General features: G+C 35.5%; 1 protein-coding gene across 2 annotated transcripts in view; it reads right to left on the bottom strand.

Annotated features, from left to right (window-relative positions):
* Positions 1–20,947, bottom strand: part of PRIM2 (DNA primase subunit 2) — a 307,896-nt gene that overhangs the window by 234,908 nt on the left and 52,041 nt on the right. For both annotated transcript variants that reach the window (XM_035698082.2, XM_025419133.2), the window contains exons 6-7: positions 9,722–9,823; positions 7,331–7,468 (exon numbers count right to left, since the gene is read on the bottom strand). In XM_035698082.2, the coding sequence (XP_035553975.1) occupies positions 7,331–7,468; positions 9,722–9,823 (240 nt within the window). The remainder of the gene's footprint in view (positions 1–7,330; positions 7,469–9,721; positions 9,824–20,947) is intronic.

The following is a 20,947-nucleotide window of genomic DNA, read 5'->3' as shown; positions in this document are numbered from 1 at the left end:
GTTAAAACAAGAATCCCTACTCTCAAAGAGGTTACATTTTAGTTGAGGAAAAACACATAATGAGAATGATTTCATCATAGTTTGGTGGTGCTATGGGAGTACAAAGAAGATATAGTTAGCACAATTTGGGGGCTTACAGGCAGCTTCCTAGGAGACTGGGGCCATGGCTAACTCTCAAAGGATCAGTAGGAGAGAAGAGTTCTTATCAAATAAGAAGGTAATGACCATTTACATGTCCTAGAGCATGTTCAAAAGCCAAACTAGTTACTGGATCATAAAACCCACATGATCACAAGTTAAGAACAAGTTTTCAAGTATCATCTCAGGTAAAACTCTTCTATCAACTTAGACTTCCCCCAGTGCCATTTATTTCATCCTTACTCCTAATTAAAATGCCTTTTTCTTCCCCACCTTTAAGTCCATTTTTCTCATCCTACTAGAATATTTCCACTAATAAGGCTGAAATTTTTCCATTACATACTTCAAGGTCAAGATCTTCTCCACTAGAAAAAAATTAAAATTAAAAAATATATATAGGGATCCCTGGGTGGCGCAGCGGTTTGGCGCCTGCCTTTGGCCCAGGGCGCGATCCTGGAGACCCGGGATCGAATCCCACGTCGGGCTCCCGGTGCATGGAGCCTGCTTCTCCCTCTGCCTGTGTCTCTGTGCCTCTCTCTCTCTCTCTGTGACTATCATAAATAAATAAAAATTTAAAAAAATAAAAAATAAAAAAAAAATAAAAAAAATAAAAAATATATATAAACTTTCCCCAATGAAAAGAATGGTAATAAAGAGACATGGCAATAGGTTTAGATTTCTCCTTTACCATAGCCCTAAGGGAAATTCCTTCCCTTCCTTCAGGCTCCCCTGCACAACTGTCAGGAGGGGTTCCCCAGTATATACTCCACCCACTCTCCTGCATAACAAAGCAAGCAAGCTCTCTGAACCACCTCTCAACCAGACACTGTCCTAACCCACCCTTGAGAAAGCCAAGCACTGCCTAAAACAAGTCATTGTTCCTCTTCTATATTCCAAAGACATGAGGCCTGAGACCTCTACAACCCACCAGCAATCACGACAAATTCATCAAAAGTAAGTCAGATTCCACTAACGTGGACATATTTTACAATTCCACTTCTAGGAATGTGTTTCCCAAAAATGTCGTAGAAAGTTCAGAGCAGCTGTACTAATAATAACCAGAAAAAGAAAACAAAACCTAAATGTCTATCAACCACGTAATGGATAAATAAATTGTCAATAATTCAATCAGAATTGAGATAAATCAAAATCATGTGTCACCTAACAGAATGTAATAAAAAACATGCCATCACTTTTATGATATTCCTGCTCAAGATGTATAATTTGAATCTTAATATGCAGAAACATCAAACAAAACCCAACAAAGAGATTCTACAAAATAACTAGCCTATTTTCTTCAAAAGTAATAAAGTCATGAAAGACTAACAGAAACTAAGAATCTGCTCCAGACTAAAGGAGACTATAAAGATATCACTAAGTAACACATGTGATAAGATTGGATCATTCTGAAATAAAGGACATGATTGAGACAACTAATGAAACTTGAATGGGGTCTGAGGATTAGCTGGCATTTGTGTATTGATGCTAACTTACTTATTTTCAAAGGTGAACTGTGGTTATGTAAGAGAACATCTTTGTTTATAGGAATTACAACCTAAAGTACTGAGGGTAATGAGACATCAGGTGGCTGTAGCAAAAGGCTACGTTTTTTATTTGCAACTTTTTTGTAAGTATGTTATTTCAAAATTGTAAAACATTAACATTACTTTGTTTTTGTTTTATTTTGTTTTAAGAAGCATGGCCCCCAATTCAGAACTTGAACTCACAACTCTTGAGATCAAGAACCTGAGCTGAGATCAAGAGTATGCCACCCAAGCACCCCTTTAAATTTAGTTACTTTGAAGAGAAGAATGAGCTGGAGGGAAATAAGAAAAAGGAATTCAAAATTCATATGCTGTATTTTTTACCAACAAGGTACAATAGCTTAAATGTAGTTTGCTGAAAAATAAGTATTACTAACTCAGGAACTTAAAGAGTTTGTCTTTAATCTCAGTATATTTAGAGCTTCTATGTTCTGCACAAAACAGTTTATAAAATTCGCCAAAAACTGCGCATCTTTCTCTGCACATTAGACTATTAGGAAGATAAACCAAATAGCAAATATCCATGTGCTCATTTTTATTAGCAAAAAATACTTTCTTTCAGAAGCACCCAAACAACCTCTCACATTTTTCAGCCACATTATTATACCACGTGCATAGATTAACAATTTCGAAAAGAGATGGAAACTACCAAAATCAGCACAGGGGTTGTACCAATATTCCAGATGCTTTCTGAAGTGTATCATGGTATTTTTGGTTGTTGTGGGAACTGGGAGGGCCACTACTGGTATTTAGTAAATGAGAGCTATGGATGCCCAATGTCCTGAAAAGTATGTAGCTGATTCACACAAGTGCTGTCCAAGATGTCAGCAGAGAAAATGGGTAAACAAAATCACTAATAATGGCCAACCAGTAGGCAAACACCAATGTCTGACACAGAGATTTACAGTGGTGAAAGACATTATCTTCATCTGTAAATAGATTATGCTCCAGAGTAAGTCACAGACAACTAAAGAAACTATTTAAAAACATTAACTTTACTGAAGATTTTTTTAAGTCGAAAACCCAGAATTAGGGAAGAAGGAAGAACATTAACAGTTAATAGACACCATTATACTAGGTGTTTTCATAAACTGCCTTATCAATAAAACCAGTTGATAATTTTAGTCTTCCAAAATATTGAAATAATTGAATTACACATGTTTAGGTAACCCCAGTCAGTAATAAGAATTATTTAAACCAGAAAATATTAAAATTTTTAGCTCAAAAGAAAAGATTGGCCTATGAATCTACTCTTCTCAGTGTGTGAGTATACACACCACATCTTTATCCACTCATCTATTGATGGACAATTCCATTATTTTACCTAATTATAAATAATGCTGCAATAAACACAGGAGTGCATATATCTTTTTGAATTACCATTTTCATATTCTTTGTGTAAATACTCAGTAGTGGAATTGCTGGGTCATATGGAAATTCTGTTTTTAATTTTTTGAGGAACCTCCATACTGTTTTCCACAGTGACTGCAGCCATGCTGAATTCCCAACCAGCAGTGTGCGAGGGTTCCTTTTTCTCCACATCCTTGCCAACACTCCCTGGTCTTTTTGATGTTAGCCATTCTGGCAGGTATGAGGTGATACCTCATTGTGGTTTTGATTTGCATTTCCCTGATAATGAGAGATGTTGGGCATCTTTTCGTGTGTCTTACAGCCACCTGTATGTCTTCTTTGGAAAAATGTTTATTCAGATCCTTTGTCCATTTTTTATTTATTTTATTTATTTATTCATGAGAGACAGAGAGAGACTGAGAGAGAGAGAGAGAATGAGAGAGAGAGGCAGAGGGAGAAGCAGGCTCCATGCAGGGAGCCCGACGTGGGACTTGATCCCGGGTCTTCAGGATCACACCCTGGGCTGAAGGTGGCGCTAAACCGCTGAGCCACCTGGGCTGCCCCCTTTGTCCATTATTTTATCAGACTGATTTTTTTTTTTTTTTTTTTTTTGGGTGTTGAGTTCTACTAAGTTCTTAATTCTTAATACATTTAGACATTAACTCCTTATCAGATACATCATTTGCAAATATCTTTTATCATTCAGTAGGCTGTCTTAGTTTTGTTGACGTTTCCTTTGCCACGGAAAAGCTTTTTATTTTGGTGTAGTCCCAACAGGTTGATTTTGCTTTTGTTTCCCATGCCAAAGGAAAGATATCTAGCAAAGTGTTCCTACTGCTGATGTCCAAGAGACTATTAATGTCTATGTTTTCTTCCAGGATATTTATGGCTTCAGGTCTCACATTTAGGTCCTTAATCCATTTTGAGTTTACTTTTGTGTATGGTGTGAGAAAGTGGTCCAGTTTCATTCTTCTGCACGTAGCTGTCCAGTTTTCCCAAAACCATTTATTGAAGAAACCTTTTCCCACTGTATATTCTTACCTTGTCATAGATTAATTGATCACCAAAGTAGGAGTTTGATCACCGAAGTATGAGTTTATTTCTGAACTCTCTATTCTGTTCCATTGATCTGTGTTTCTATTTTTGTGCCAGAACCATTCTGATTACTTCAGCTTTATAATATATCTTAAAATCTGAGATTGTTTTGTTCTTTTTCAAGAGTGCTTTGGCTATTTGGGCTCTTCTGTGGTTCTATACAAATCTTAAGATTATTTGTTTCAGTTCTGTGAAAAACACTTGGTATTTTGATAGGGACTGCATTGTATCTGTAGATTGCTTTGGGCAGTATGGACGTTTTATTGGCTCTCCAACCCAATATTGGCTCTCCCAATAATATTGGCTCTCCCAACCCAAGAACATGGAGTATCTTTCCCTTTGTTAGTGTCATCTTCAATTTCTTTCATCAGTGTTTTATAGTTTGCAATACAGGTCTTTCACTTCCTTGGTTAAGTTTACTTCTAAGCATTGTATTCAATTTACATGTTCTTTTCAAGTACCTTTTTTTGGTACTTGATTCAGAACTTCAAGGTTATGTGATATGGCTCTTTTAAGCTATATTGATTACAGATAGAAGTATAGGCCAATCTTTCCTTTGGAGTTAAAAAGTATATTTTCTGGTATAATTTTTATTACTGCTGGAGTTACCGAATTATGTATAATTCAACTATATCAACAATTCAGGGCAATTATAAACAGAACTGTTTTCTTCATTTCTCTGCTACTTCATTATTAGTGTAGAGAAATGCAAGATTTCTGAATATTAATTGTGTAACCTGTGACTTTACTGAACTCATTTGTCAGTTCTAATAGTTTTTAGTGGAGTCTTTTGGATTTTCTATATATAGTATCATGTCATCTGTAAACAGTGAAAGTTTATCTTCTTCCTTACCGATCTGAATGCCTTTTAATTTTTTTTTTTCTTGTCTGACTGCTGTGTTAAGACTCAGTAATCCATTGGATAAAGACAAGAGAGTGGACATCCTTGACTCTTCCTTTTTATTTTTTTTAAAGATTTTGTTTATTCACAAGAGACAGAGACAGAGAGAGAGAGAAAGAGAGAGAGGCAAAGACACAGGCAGAGGGGGGAAGCAGGCTCCATGCAGGGAGCCCGATGTGGGACTCAATCCCAGGACTCCAGCATCATGCCCTGAGCCGAAGGCAGGCTCTAAACCGCTGAGCCACTCAGGAATCTCCAACTCCTTCTTGATCTTAGGGGAAAACCTCTCAGTTTTTCACCATGGAGTGTGATGTTAGCTTCGTGTTTTTCACATAGGCCTTTATTATGTTGAGGTAAGTTCCCCCTAAAACTATTTTGTTGAGTTTTTATCATGAATAGATGTTGCACTTTGTCAAGTGCTTTTTCTACATCTACTGAAATGATCATAAGGTGTTTACTCTCTTGTTGATGTGATTTATCACATCGATCAGTTTGTGAATATTGAACCACCCTTGAATGCCTGGTAGAAATCCTTCTTGATCATGGATTTTAATGGATTGTTGGATTCAGTTTACTAATATTTTGTTGAAGATTTCTGCATCTATGTTCATCAGATACTAGCCTATAGTTCTTTTTTGAGGTATATTTTGGTATCAGGGTAATGCTGACCTCATAAAATGAATCTTGAAGTTTTCCCTCACCTTCTAATTTTTGGAATAGTTTGAGAAGAACAAGTATTAACTCTTCTTTAAATATTTGGTAGTATTTGCCTGTGAAGCCATCTGCTCCTGGACTTTTGTTTGTTGGAAGTTTATTGATTACTATTCAATTTCTTTGCTAGTAATCAGTCTGCTCTAATTTTCTTTTTCTTCCTGATTCAGTTTTGGTGGGCTAAATATTTCTAAAAATCATCTATTTCTTCTTGGCTGTCCAATTTGCTGGAATATAATTTTTCATAATATTCTTTTATAATCCTTTATATTTCTGTGGTGTAAGCTGTTATTTCTTCTCCTTCATTTCTGATTTTATAGGAGTCCTTTTTTTCATAAACTAAAGGATTATCAATTTTATTATCTTTTCAAAGAACCAACTCCTGGTTTCATTGATCTATTATACTTTTTCTTCAGTCTCTATGTCATTTATTTCTATTCTAATCTTTATTATTTCCTTTCTTCTACTGGCTTTGAGCTTTGCTTGTTCTTTTTCCAGCTCCTCTAGGTGTACGGTTAGGTTATTTGTGATCTTCCTTGCTTCTTAAGGAAGGCCTGTATTGCTATTATCCTCCCTCTTAGAACTGCTTTTGCTGCATCTCCAAAATTTTGGCATTGTATTTTCATTTGTTTCCATGTATCATTTGATTTTTTTCTTTGACTTCTTAACCAAGGCCCATTCATTATTTAGCAGCATGTTGTTTAACCTCTACGTATTTGTGCTCTTTCCGAAGTTTTCTTGTGACTGATTTCTAGTTTCATACTTTGTGGTTGCAAAAGAGCATGATAGGAATTCTTTTTGAATTTGCTGAAACTTGTTTTGTGACCTAAGGTGATCTTTCTAAAGAATGTCCCATGTGCACTTGAAAAGAATTTGTATTCTTCTCTTTGGGGATAGAATGTTTCTGAATGTTTCTGTTAGATCCATCTGGTTCACTGTATCAGTCAAAGCTACTGTTTCCTTACTGATTTTCTGTCTGGATGATCAGTTCATTAATGTTAAATGTGGGAGTTCAAACCTACCTAAAACATGTATTTTTAAGATATTATCACTGAAGTGTAACACTTCCAAAAAAACCACTGAAAAGCACTGATCATATTATTTATTCAAACAGCTACCACCACTTTCACTCAGCAGATTATTTATTGCAGCACTACTATATCACCATTTTTATTACTTAATATAAAGACTTTCTTCTACATCACCCTCTACAGATACAAAATACCAATTTAGACAGAAATCTAGGGGTCATACACATCATAGGCAAAAGCAATTGTGAAGGGCCTTATATAATATCATTTCCAAGGAAAAAGGCACAACCTTGAAGACATGACCCACAGAAGCATCTCACAAAATTAATCAGTTCACTATTAGTTTTACTATAAGAAAGAAAAATTAAAAAACTAACGATGGGCAGTAACAAATAAAAACTTAGTGGTTCTATAATTACCAGTACAACATCATAAGTATTCAATTATCACTATAAAAATTAACCTATTTCTTAAGAAGTGCAGGACAAAATTACCAAGAGTATATAATTGAAAATGTGAGTATGTGAAAATAAAGTTCAGAAATAAAGTGAAATACCTACTGCCAATGCCTTGGACAGTTTGGCTCTGAATTCATTCAGGACGATTGCCACAATGTCTCTAAGTGGTACATAAGCAAAGCCACCTTCCAAATAGACTTTCCTTCCTCGGAACAAATCCAGAGCATCAGCAAAAGGGATCTGAATTCACAGTGAAACAGGGAAAATAAGTCAGTACCTATCATGAAATTTTTCTAAATCTTATGTACTAAGTCTAAACAAAATTCTTCCTAGAGAACTTAATCTGTTCCAGCAGATCAAAAAAACAAAAACAAAACAGCTCATATTCCTTAAAACTGAATAATAAATATTGGGAAAATGCCAGTCTAAAAATGTGCTAATTTCAGAGTAGATGCTTTGAAAAATATAAGCCAAGTTCAAATGCATTATTTTTATTCTTTTTTTTATATATTTTTATTCTTAACTCATGAATTTACAAATTATAATCTTCGGGATTTTAAACTCTCAATTCAAGCCATCTAAGCATATTGCATTCCCCTCATATAACATATCCCACAATTTTATTCTGCACCAATTATGTGTATATAATATGTTCAGTGCTGAAAATTACTAGTAAAGTAATTCTAAACTTCTTCATCTGTTTCCATTCTTTCACTAGAAAAATACACTGGACAAGCTAATCTCAACACCAAGAAACGGAAATAATAAATGTTCAGTTCCACTAATGAAGTACTTACCAGTAAATATCATTTGAAAAACATAATACTTCACTTGCATTTTTTAAAATCCTAAGAACTATTCTAAAATTTTAATGATATGAGAATATGGTATGAGTAAACTGAAAATCATCCTCACTCTCCATTATAGTTCTTTTTAAAACTGAAGTAAAAAAATTAGGTGAAAGAAATGATACCCAAACTGCCTAGTCACCCAAGGTTTAAAGAGGAGTTAAATCTACATGCCTAAGTAGCATATAGGTGGCACAGTTGATTAAGTATCCAGCTCTTGGCTTCAGCTCAGGTTGTGAGCTCATGGGTCATGGGATCAAGCCCTGAGTCAGGGTCTGCACTCAATGGAAAGTATGCTTAGACTCTCCCCCTCTGCCATCCCCCAACTCAGGCACTCTCTCTCTCCCTCAAATGAATAATAAACAGATCATTTTTTTTTTTAACAGATTTCTAGGACTACAACACAGTCCTAAAGAAGTTCATCACTTAGTTGAGAAAACAAGACAGACAAACATGGAAAGTCAAACAGCTCTACAGGGTGGTATGTGTATGACACAGCACCAAAGAACAGTCATACAGAACATATTAGAGGAGGAGGAGAGAGGTTTTATTTCAATGATCCAGGCAAGAGGTGGGGATAGTTTGGAAACATAAGTTCTTAGTTCAAACTCTGTGACTGACCAGACTTATGATTTCTATACATTTAGTGAATGCTTCTAAATTTCAGGAGGGAAAGGGAGAGAGATGGAATAAATGGCCCTTAGGGGTTCTTAGCTCTGATATTCCATGATTCTAGCTTATTAAGGTGGCCACAGTGGACATAAAAATGCCCAAGCAGGAGCAAAAAATGGTGTAAAGGCAGAGTAATGGGAAATGTGTGGTGTAGGAAGAATAAATATTGATTCCCATATTCTAAGTTTGGGAAACTGACTGAATGATGGCCTAAATGGGAGAAACAGAGCAGCTTAGGAGCTAATTTGAAGCAGGAATTTAAACTACTGGCACTCACAACAATAACCAGTACATCCTTTTCAAAGGAAATTGTGGGGTTACAGCTATCAAATTTTAAAATTAATTTCCGCTCTTCCCCTTCCCCTTCTGGAATTACTCAGTCCAAAAGCTTTCAGTTTGTTCAAGCAAATTAGCTATCTGTGCTGAGGAAAAGAGGGCAGGCAGCAGAGATGGCCGACTTCAAGATGCCAGCACCTGAGTAGGTCCAAGAAGGTCTTGCCAGAGGAAAGCAAAGAGGCAGACAGTGAAAGAGCGCAAATGGAGTAAGAAAGAGCCTAGGTGAGGAAGACAGTCTAAGCATGGCATCAGGGCTCAAGAGTGGTGAAAAAGGCTATCACACAGAGCAGTGATCCAGAATAAGGTGTTAAAGCCCAACGGGTGAAGAGAATATCCCTGCAGGGGCAGCTCAGCTTGGTGTGGAAGCCTAAATATTGTGAGGAGAGTATTCCTTTAAGAAAATGGCCTGCTTTGGTGGGGTCAGAGTCCAAACAAGGTTAGAAGGGTATGTAGGCTATGTAGGACAGCCCAGCACAGGATGTTAGCACACACCCTCAGGGGGGTGAAGATGAATTCTACACAGCAAAGGGAGAAGCTGTAGTGGCCAGATGCCATATGACTGGGTTAAATACATATGCATATAAAGCTCAACATTATATTTAACAAAACCTAGGAAGTATTTTAAAAGTTTACATACCTTATAAACTGACTCCGAATCCAAATCCAACTTAGACCCACACAAACTGGGTGATGAAGCAAGAATCTCCTGTTCTCGGAGACTCTTCTCATCATCGCTTATCTGAAAGGAAATATATTTTATATTGTTTAAAAAATTAAAGTTCTGTAAAACAAAGAAATTAAAAGTCTTCATTCAGTTCCAATAAAATACTTTCCTGTTCTAGTAAGGATTCTTCACTTTTATAAAAATGTTAAAATCCTGGTATCTCAAATCATTACTATAATTAAGAAAGCCAAAATATGAAAGAAAAGTTAATTTCAATAAACTTACAAATTTCTGCTCTGCCAATTTCTGAGAACATATACCAAAAGAACAATAACAACAACAACAACAAAACACACAAAAGGCATTGAAGTAGGAAAGAAATTATAATAAAAACTCAGGTTAATATAAACTAAAAAGGACCATAATCTAATTTATTAAAATACGTATTTGCAATTAAAAGTGGTTTAACTATTTCTAAATTTTCTAGCCATATAAAACAACTTCAAACTTAAAACATCAGCTTTTCTATAGGAATGCCTATAGATCTACTATCTCAGACCGATTACATCTTTAAAAATAAAAAGATTGATCTGACTAGAAAAAATTTCAAAATTCTACAGAGAAAAAGAAAAAAAATCTGTAAATGAAGATAAAGTATAAAATAAACACTGAGAATATATTTATATCATTTAATACCCAGGTTACTCTCAAAAAAAAAAAAACCCCAGGTAGTAGTAGGATGTACATACTAGTAATCTAAAAGCAAAACAATGGGGATCCCTGGGTGGCGCAGCGGTTTGGCGCCTGCCTTTGGCCCAGGGCGCGATCCTGGAGACCCAGGATTGAATCCCACGTCGGGCTCCCGGTGCATGGAGCCTGCACTCCCTCTGCCTGTGTCTTTGCCTCTCTCTCTCTCTGTGACTATCATAAATTTTAAAAAAATAAATAAATAAAAATAAAAATAAAATAAAAAAAATAAAAGCAAAACAATGGACAATAATCACATAAGTGACAAAAATAAAAATAAATTAAAAGTCTACTCTTTTCTAATTGTCAAGATAATCAACAGCCATTGTAGCTTTCCTGATCACTTTTATAGTATTCTACATTAGCTGGGATTGGCTAGGTTATGGTGCAATAACAAATTTTAAAACTTTTAGTGGCTTAACAAAAATAATGGTATTTTCTGCTTTTCTGCATGTCCACGTGGGCAGTGAAGCAGCAGCAGCAGGAAGGAGGAATGTTTCACCACCAGTGCTTCTCACCAAGCAACCAGATAGCTTAGGGAGGCTCCAATCTCCTACATGATAGAAGGAACATGAATGGCAAACTGGTTCTTCCTAAGAGTTACACAGGTCAATTCCACTCACATGTCATTGACAAAAGCATATCATATAAGCATGCTATTTTCAAAGGAGCCAAGAAGTAGAATTCTACTTTGCCAGAAAAAAGAGAACCCAAATTTACTTGTGAACAGTATCAATGATTACTGCAATCCATTCTCCTAGTCACCAATTTACAGTTAACTGAACTTATGCTACAAAATACATTCACTCCTATCACAATTGAGACAATCTAAAAGTTCTATAAAGTAATGGGCATTAATCTCAAAGTTCAGCCAGCATCTGTGGATAATGCTTGATAGTCCCTATATTAGAAGACGATAAAGCTCTTGTTAAAGATAAAGTACCCTCTCCACTTACACACACACACCCACACACACACACACACCACATACACTCAATTAATAGTGTGATAACAGTGGCAGAATGACCATGGTAAACATTCCTATTTAGAAAAGGGCAGGTGGGGGCGCCTGGGTGGCTCAGTTGGTTACGAGTCTGCCTTCGCCTCAGATCATGATCCCAGGGTCCTGGGATTGAGTCCAGCATCTGGCTCGCTGCTCATTGGGGAGGCTACTTTTCCCTTTCCCAGACTCCCTCATTCCCTCTGCCCCTCCCCCAGCTCGTGCACATGCTCTCTCAAATAAACAGTCAGTCAATAAATAAATAAATAAATAAATAAATAAATAAATAAATAAAAGCATCTTCTTTAAAGCACAGATTAATATATATAAACTCAAGTTCAAATGAAAGTGGAGTATCTAACAAGAGATCCCACTGCTCAAATGTCATCTGTGAAATCCCAAGCCCTGAACTTTTAAGGTGGTCTCCGAGTCAAATACCCCAGACACCTGGTAGAAGCAAACTCAAATCTTTTCTCTGAAGTAAAGCACATTCCAGTATACCTCAAAGGATTCCTACAAACTCATCCTCAAATACAATATCAAGCATACTGTATTTTATAATAAAGTCCACATTAAAATATCACTTCATGAGCAAAAACAAGAAAAAAAGACTGAAAGTGTACAGATAACAACTATGCTATTATCTGTATGTTAAAAGGCAAATGTGATGATAGTTGTATGAATGGGAAACTATAAAAAGTGACTTGTGAAAAAGAGAAACAGACAAGATGGGATCCCTGGGTGGCGCAGCGGTTTGGCGCCTGCCTTTGGCCCAGGGCGCGATCCTGGAGACCCAGGATCGAATCCCACGTCGGGCTCCCAGTGCATGGAGCCTGCTTCTCCCTCTGCCTGTGTCTCTGCCTCTCTCTCTTTCTCTCTCTGTGACTATCATTAAAAAAAAAAAAAAAAAGAGAGAGAGAAACAGACAAGAAACTCAAGAACAGAAATTTAAAAGTCAGTGGAATCATCAAAAAATGCCTTAAACAGGATGCCTTGGTGGCTCAGTGGTTAAGTGTCTGCCTTTGGCTCAGCGCGTGATCCTGGAGGATCACGTCCCACATAGGGTTCCCTGCATGGAGCCTGCTTCTCCCTCTGCCTCTCTCTCTCTCTCATGAATAAATAAAATCTTTTTTTAAAAAATGCCTTAAACAACGCCCTACTCTCTAGGACACTGAAGGACTTAGGCAGGTGTGAACCAGAAGTTTATCAGCCTTCATGTGAATCTGAAACCCAGTATCTAATTATCTAGTGGGCCAGGAATCTTGGGTTTTGGATTTAAATTAAAATTATCCTGAACTAAAAAAAAAAAAAAAGAAATTTATCCTGAACTAGCACTTCCTATAGGTCCATGAAAGAAACAAGTGAAAACCCTTTGGGAGAAAGAAATAATCCTCCTACATCTCAATATAGTCTTCCAAATAACTGCCCACACATCTCCAGCACACAAAATAACAAAACACACAGAAATGAGACTCCATAAATGAGAATCAGATAGATAAGACCATAAAACAGGTAAAGACTGAAAAATAAAATTGTCATTATTCACAGATTATATGATTAGTATTCTTAGAAACTCAGGAAATATGCACAAATAATTAGACCTACTGACCTAATTAAATAAGATTTCTGAATATAAGGTCAAATACAGAAAAACCATTTGTATTCCCATATGTCAGCAGCCAGGTTCAATAATGGATTTTTTTTAAGGCTCCCATCACAAGATTAAAACTATCAAATACTTGGGAATAAATCTAACAAAAGATGTGCAAGGCCTCCACAAAGAAACTATAAAACCTTCCTGAGGGAAACTGGAGAAAACTAAAATAACAGAGAGATATGCCACAAACACGTGCCAGATCAAATATTACAAATGTACCAATTCTTCTCAAATTGACGTATAGATTCAATACACTCTTAAACAAAATCAGAATAGCTTCTTCATCTGTGTGTGTGCATTTACAAGTTGATTTTAAATGTATATGTATATGCAAAGGATCAAAAATAATAGCCAAGACAAATGAAATAATTTTAGAGGAGCACCTGGGTGGCTCAGTCGGTTCAGTGTCCGACTCTTAAACTCAGCTCAGGCCTTGATCTTAGGGTCATGAGTTCAAGTCCCAAGTTGAGCTCCATACTGAGTGTGGAGCCTACTTAAAAAAATAATAATAAAAATTAGAAAAAACATAATCCAACAGAAAAATAAGTAAAAAACATGAACAGGCATTTTACAAATGAGAAAATTTAAAGGCTGAATAAATATATGAACCTTAACCTCCTTAGTCATCAAGTAAGTACAACTTAAAACTATAGTGGAAAAACTCCACAATATAACACTACACAACAATCAGAATGATTAATCTATATACATTGGGGGACAAAAATGTTGGTGAAAGTGTGGAGGAACTGGAGCTCTTATATATTGTTGGTATAAATGGTCCACTTTTTCCACTTTCAGCACTTTCTTTTCTTTTTTTCTTTTCTTTCAGCACTTTCTTATAAAACTAAGGATATCTGCCCTATGACTCAAAAATCCCACTCCCAGGAATTTACCCAAGAAAAATAAAAATATATGACCACAAAAGGGACTTACTTGATCCCATTTATATAAAGTTCTAGAACAGGCAAAATTTAATGTGGTAGAAAAAGATTTGAATAGTGGCTGCCTTTTGGAGAACAGGAACAGGGATTTTCTGGAGCATGAGGAAACTCTCAGGGCTGATAGTAACATTCTGTACCTTGGTAAGTTTGAGCTGCACACGTTTATGCATTTGTCAGAACTCATGAATGGTACACTTAAAGAGTTGTGCATTTCATTGTATGTAAGCTTTACCTTAAATGAAGATAACTGTTAACCAATATTGAACTCTAGCTTTTTTTCTGTGCTGACAGTGCTCTTGAGAACATGGTGAATCCTCCTAAAACCCACTGGAACTTCTGCAAGAAGTATGGTAAGCACCAACCTCACAAAGTGACACAGTACAAGAAAGGCAGAGAGTCTCTTTATGCTCAGGGAAAGCAGCATCATGACAGGAAGCAAAGTGGCTAGGGTGGGCAGACTAAAAGCTGATTTTCCAGGAAAAGGCTAAAACTACAAAGATTGTGCTGAGGCTTGAATGTGTTGAGCCCAACTGCAGATCTACGAGAATGCTATAAGAGATGCAAGCGTTCTGAACTGGGAAGAGATAAGAAACAAAAGGGTAATTGATCCAGTTCTAAGCTTCATACTTTGTTGTATTATGAAGACAATAAAAGCTTGAGGTTATATTCAGACAAGCATTGAATTCTAGGTAAGGATATGCAGGCTGTAGTATCTATTTGGTGGGAACTATACTGATTTCCATAACTTACTTTGAAAGGACAGCTATAGGAATAGAAATAATAATACAAATATGGTAAACTGTAAGTTGTAGAATCTATGTACTGAGTACATACAGATATTCACTGTAAGATTCTTTCAACTTTTCTGTATGCTTGAAACTTTTCCATTATAACTGGAGGCAAAATGACACAATGAAGATACTATTATACACTCATTCGAACTAAAATTTAGTTGAGACAATACAGATGAGAGTATAGAGCAATGGGACTCTCATAACCTACTGACAGGAGTACAAATTTGTATGAACATTTTAGAAAATCTGGCATTATCTCATAAGTTGAAAGTAAACATATCCCATGACCTGGCAATATTTCTCCTTAAGTATATATACTAGAGCAGAGATAAGAAAACTTGTTCTAGGGTCACCTGGGTAGCTCAGGGGTTGAGCCTTTGGCCCAGGGCATGATCCTGGAGTCCCTGGATCGAGTTCCACATCTGGCTCCCTGCATGGAGCCTACTTCTCCCTCTGCCTGTGTCTCTTACCTTGTGTGTCTCTCATGAATAAATAAATAAAATTTTAAAAAATAAAATAAAGATTCTTCTTAAAAAAAAAAAAAAGAAAACTTGTCCTAGAAAAGGCCCAACAGTTAAAATTTTAGACTTTGCAAGCCACAAGGTCTCTTTCACAAGTATATATTTTGTTGTTATGTCAAGAAAATAGCCATATGTAAATAAATGGATATGGCTATATTAATACAATATATTTATAGACTCTGAAGCTTACATTTCTCATAATAATTTTCCTTTGATAACACATGTTATTCTTTTAATTTTTTTCAACTACTTAAAAATGTAAAAATCAATCTTCACTCACAAGTTATGCAAAAATAGATAGCAAAGAGAATTTAGCAGAAGGGCCATACTTTGCTAAGCCCTACCTACCCTAGAGCAACAGATTATATTTACCTAGAACGTTTGTTAAAATACAAACTGCTACTCTCCATTCCTAGAGGTTGATTCATAATCTCTGGAACAGGTCCCAAAAACATACATCCCTAACAAGTTCCCAAGTGATGGGAATGTTCCAGTTATCAGACCACTGTCCTAAAGAAGCATAAATACAAAGAAATATGAATAAGTACTATTCATAAAATCAAAAAGCAACGTTATTCACAACAGCCAAAACTAAAAACCCAAAAATGCATCAAAAGCAGAATAAATGTAGCATATCCATAGTATAGACTATGGCATAGCAACAAAAATAAACTTCACCTGATAGGCATATCTTAAAAACATATTAGCACAATAATCCAGCTATAAAATAAAACATCTCATTGTTCCACTTAGATAAAGTTTTGTGTTAATAAGGAAATTTATACTGTTTAGGAATGAATATTAAGGTGGTCAACTCAAAGGAAAAAGATAAGGAAGCGATTACCACAAAGTCAGACAGATTCCAGTGGTTTCCTCTGAGGGAGAGAGGAGACAACTGGTTGAGAAAGAGCATAAGAAGTGTGAAGAGTACTAATAATGCTTTATTACTGGATAACAGACTTAATAATAACCCATTAAACTGTATGTTTTTGTTTGATATATTTTTCTAGATATGTGTTATACTTCTTACTTTTTAAAACATTTTAAAAGTAAAAAAAGAACTGTTATAATAAAATACAATTCAATCAGTAAAATTATTAAAATTATGAATATTTATGATTACTCTGATAGAAAGATATCCATGAAATTCTGTTAAGGTAAAAATAAAGTAATACAATTAGATGAGAGCAAATTAAAACAAATCTTTAAGAGATTCCATGTCTGGGTTTGTGTATACGTTTGTATGTGGGGGGAAGTTTAGATCAAGTAAAATTGTGTAACTCTGGATAAAGGGATTACAGATCATTTTTATTTTCTTCCTATTATTAAATTTATTCCTTACATATCTCATGAGTGTTATTAGAATGGAGTTTTTTATTTCAATTTCTAATTGTTCAATGCTTTCTTGCACATCCTTTTTACTTTGTTCTTTTACTTCAAAATTAAAGAAACCACTGGCTAGATTAAGTATAAAAGTGATGCTACAGAATCACCACTTTTGGCATGCCAAATGATTTCTATATTTACCCAAATCTGTTGAATCTAAGATTAATGCTGCTTAACTACTAATATTAGTTAAGCTTCTCTTTTTCTTTATTTCCCTGAAAGGTAAAAGTCCAGCATATTTTGAAAACTTCCTTTAAAGGAAATCTTATCGAGAAGGATATTATGTTGCAGAAATTAGAAAAAAAAAAAAAACACTCTGTTGAAGTGAGGCTAGGCCCAAAGGATACCCATCCAACCCATCATCACTCCATCCCCCACTACTGTTGCCCATTTCTAAAGGGCACAGGCAGAAAAAGCCTAAAAAATAGTTAAGGATATGCACAAATCATACTATGAAAAGAATGATGGCACTACTACTGACATAGAATCACTGGCTGGTGGACAACTATCTCACCACTGTGTAATGGCTTAAAATGTCTGCTCACCAGCTGTTATATGAAAGTCAAAATACAGCAAAGAGATGGGCAGTCTAGGTGTGTGCAGCAGTAAACTATTAAAAAGCCAATGGGGTTGAGACCCATGCATACAATCTAGTAGTTACACTAGTTTATACTATCTCATGTAATCACACCAACAACCCTACAAGGTAAATATTATAATTTTAATTTTACAGCTAATTAATAGAAATAGAAATGAAATTGGATTTCCAACTAAGATTGAGTTCACAAGGCCATAGTCTCCAAATAAACAAAGTAATACTCTAGAAGAGAGTTGTACATGTAACATCAAGAGAGAGTCAACAATTAAAATTTTCAACGCAATTGTTTTTTGGTAATGAACAGGATAAAAATACAGAAACTAAAAATGTAATATAACTAGATGTCACAGTAAATTTTATAAGTAAAAAATTTAAAGAACATCATTGCACAAATTAAACAGCACAAATCGACACTCATTCTACAGTGCTGTAAGTTTAGCAATAGTAAATATTTTCCTAACATCAGATTATTCTGCTTCAGCATTTGTTTTGTTCATATATATCTCTGCCTATTTAATTGACTATCTACCTTATCCTTTGCACTCCATAAGGGAAATGCTTTTAAACTTAAATGCACAACCAGATAGATACACACTGTAGAGCAAAGGTAGCTACATTTTAGACCAGTTTTAGAGTCAAACTGTAATTCTCACACAGCAACTAATAAAGTAAGAAACTAATCAAGAAGATATGGATGAAAGGAGAAGAAATATTAACATCCTCATTGAAGTTTTTATTATTTTTAAGTGAATTTCCAATTGGAAATAGAAAAAGTTAATACAAAAATGTATTTTGAATTTGCCTAATGAATACTTATTTGATTTTTTTTTTTTTTTTTTTATGATAGTCACAGAGAGAGAGAGAGAGAGAGAATGGCAGAGACACAGGCAGAGGGAGAAGCAGGCTCCATGCACCGGGAGCCCGACGTGGAATTCGATCCCGGGTCTCCAGGATCGCACCCTGGGCCAAAGGCAGGCGCTAAACCGCTGCGCCACTCAGGGGTCCCACTTATTTGAATTTAAATAAAATTCTAACATACATGCCTGTTCTCCCCACCACTAAGATAATCACAACTGAATGCATACACTGTTTTTTACCCAAATAGTTTTGACTGAATTGCCTGACAAAACTGAAGTTCAGGTATGCTACTCCACCATGGCCCTTTGATAATCACTAATTATAGCAACAAATACTCCAAATACTCTTTGGGGTTCGAACTAAACAAATCTCACAGCAATATATAATGCTAATACTTCTCCAGAGTAATATAGTATCTCCTCTTTCCCTATACTCAGCTCAAATATTTGTATTAACAATACCAAAGGTGTTTAGAAGCAATTAACTACTTACCTAGTAAATATCAGGGAAGCAGTGGAAGCACACCTTAATGGTCATACAATGTAATAAGTTATAACTTTACTTATTCAAATAGTCTTTCACCTTAGAATTAAGACTAAATTTTTTTTATTCAAAAATTTCTAAATACTATAGAGTATTAAAGAACCTAATAAAGAGGCACCTGGCTGGCTCAGTCGGTAGAGTATGCTACTCTTGATCTCAGGTTCATGAGTTCAAGTCCCACACTGGGTGTAGAGCTTACTTTAAAAAAATAATAATGTAATTAGATTTTCTTTCATCGAAATGCACCCTCCCAGGGGTGTCTGGGTGGCACGGTCAATTAAGCATCTGACTCTTGGTTTCAGCTCAGGTCATGATCTCAGGGTGGTGAGCCTGAGCCCTACCTTGGGCCCCGCACTCAGTGCAGAATCCGCTCAAGATTCTTTTCCCTCCCCTTTTGCTCCTCCCTCTGCTATGCTCACACAAGCTCACTCTCTCTCTAAAATAAATAAAATCTTCAAAAAACTTTTTCTAATTAAAAAAAAAGAAAGAAATGTACCCTCCCAAAAAATAGAGAAAAAAAAATGCCTACTCTTGCTTAGATTAGAAATAATGAATAAAATTCTAAGGAATTCAATGTATTTCTAAATCACTCACCCTAAATAACCAGGTGCATTCCAAATGACAAGGCACTCTATCTAAAATTCATGTCAGAGCTCGTCTTATAGCCTTTCAGTAAATAGTTTTTCCTTTGTGAATTAAAAAGTTCATCCATTTGTCACACACATTCTAAATCTTCATTTATCAATTTAGTTATAACCAAAATTTAAATGGCCAAAGTAAGAAAACTCACCAAAAAATACAGGATGACTTTACAAAACTTAATTAATATAAACTGCTACTGACTTGATTATTTTAAATACCTTAAATACCCTTGGGTATTCTCTTCTGTTTTCTGTATAAAAACTACTGGGAAAATATGAGCACATTTCATTTCCTCCAACTCCCTTAATGAAGTTACCTACTGCATGCCTAGAAAATACCCACCCTCTAAAAGAGCAAGACAAGATTAAATGGCTTCTTGCTTCTACTAATGTAAGAGAGTAAAAACAGATATAGTGAAACAATTATAAAAGCAGAGTAAGACAGTGGAAAATATATAGTCTTTAAGGCAAAAGCCTGAGTTCAAATCTGAGGTTAATTAACCTCTTCACACCTCAGTTTCTTAACCAGTAAAATTTAAAAAATAATACCATTTCACATAGCTTTTAAATAAAATAAAATATGAAAGGTGCCTAGCATAGGGATAGCAAATAGCATGCCCTTAATACATGGTAAATATTTATTATTACTATCACTAATGTTTACAGATTACATTTAATTAGTTTCTGTTTTCCAGGCACAAATTGAAATGCTTCCTGCAACTAAACTGGTTTCTATAAACTTGTCATTTTATTAAACAAACATTGGACTGGTCTTTAGGGGGTATTCAAAATAACTAATAAAGATCACTGCAACATCTTACAATCAAGGCGTATCATGTTTCACAAAATAAACATCTTCCTGAAAAAAGGTATATAAACGAACTCTTCTAAATGGAATCACATTTCCTGAGTAACTTACATTACTATTCCAGAGATGCTCAACCTTCACTCTGATTAATTTTCAATTAGCAAAGACCCTGAACATTGGAGCTTTGAAGTTCTTCTCTTTCCACCACTACTCACAATTCCCCACAGCTCAATCCCTATTATCCATACCCACCCACCAAAGAGTCAGTACCCCCATGCTTCAAATGGCATGTGGTATAATGGTATAAATCTTTTTGTCAAGCAAAAATTACTGGGCTTTAACAGTTTGTATAAAGCTTTATTTCTTTATTTTATAACTATACTGTTATAATTATAGTATTTTACATGCTGCCTTACTAACAGAATTAAGGATTTGAGGAGTGTATCTTTTTCATTTTTTTTTTAAGATTTTATTTATTTATTTGCCAGAGAGACAAAGAGCACAAGTAGGCAGAGTGGCAGGCAGAGGGAAAGCGAGAAGCAGGCGCCCTGCTGAGCAGAGAGCCCAATACAGGGCTCCATCCCAGGAGCCAGGGATCATGACCTAAGCCAAAGGCAGACTCTTAACCAACTGAGCCACCCAGGTGCCCCTCTTTTTCTTTTTGATATTCTCCATTAAACCGGAAACTGGAAGAGCAGTTTCACT

This window comes from Canis lupus, chromosome 12 (assembly GCF_003254725.2).
Source record: "Canis lupus dingo isolate Sandy chromosome 12, ASM325472v2, whole genome shotgun sequence".
Classification (NCBI taxonomy): Eukaryota; Metazoa; Chordata; class Mammalia; order Carnivora; family Canidae; genus Canis; species Canis lupus.
This window is presented reverse-complemented; position numbering and strand designations above follow the sequence as displayed.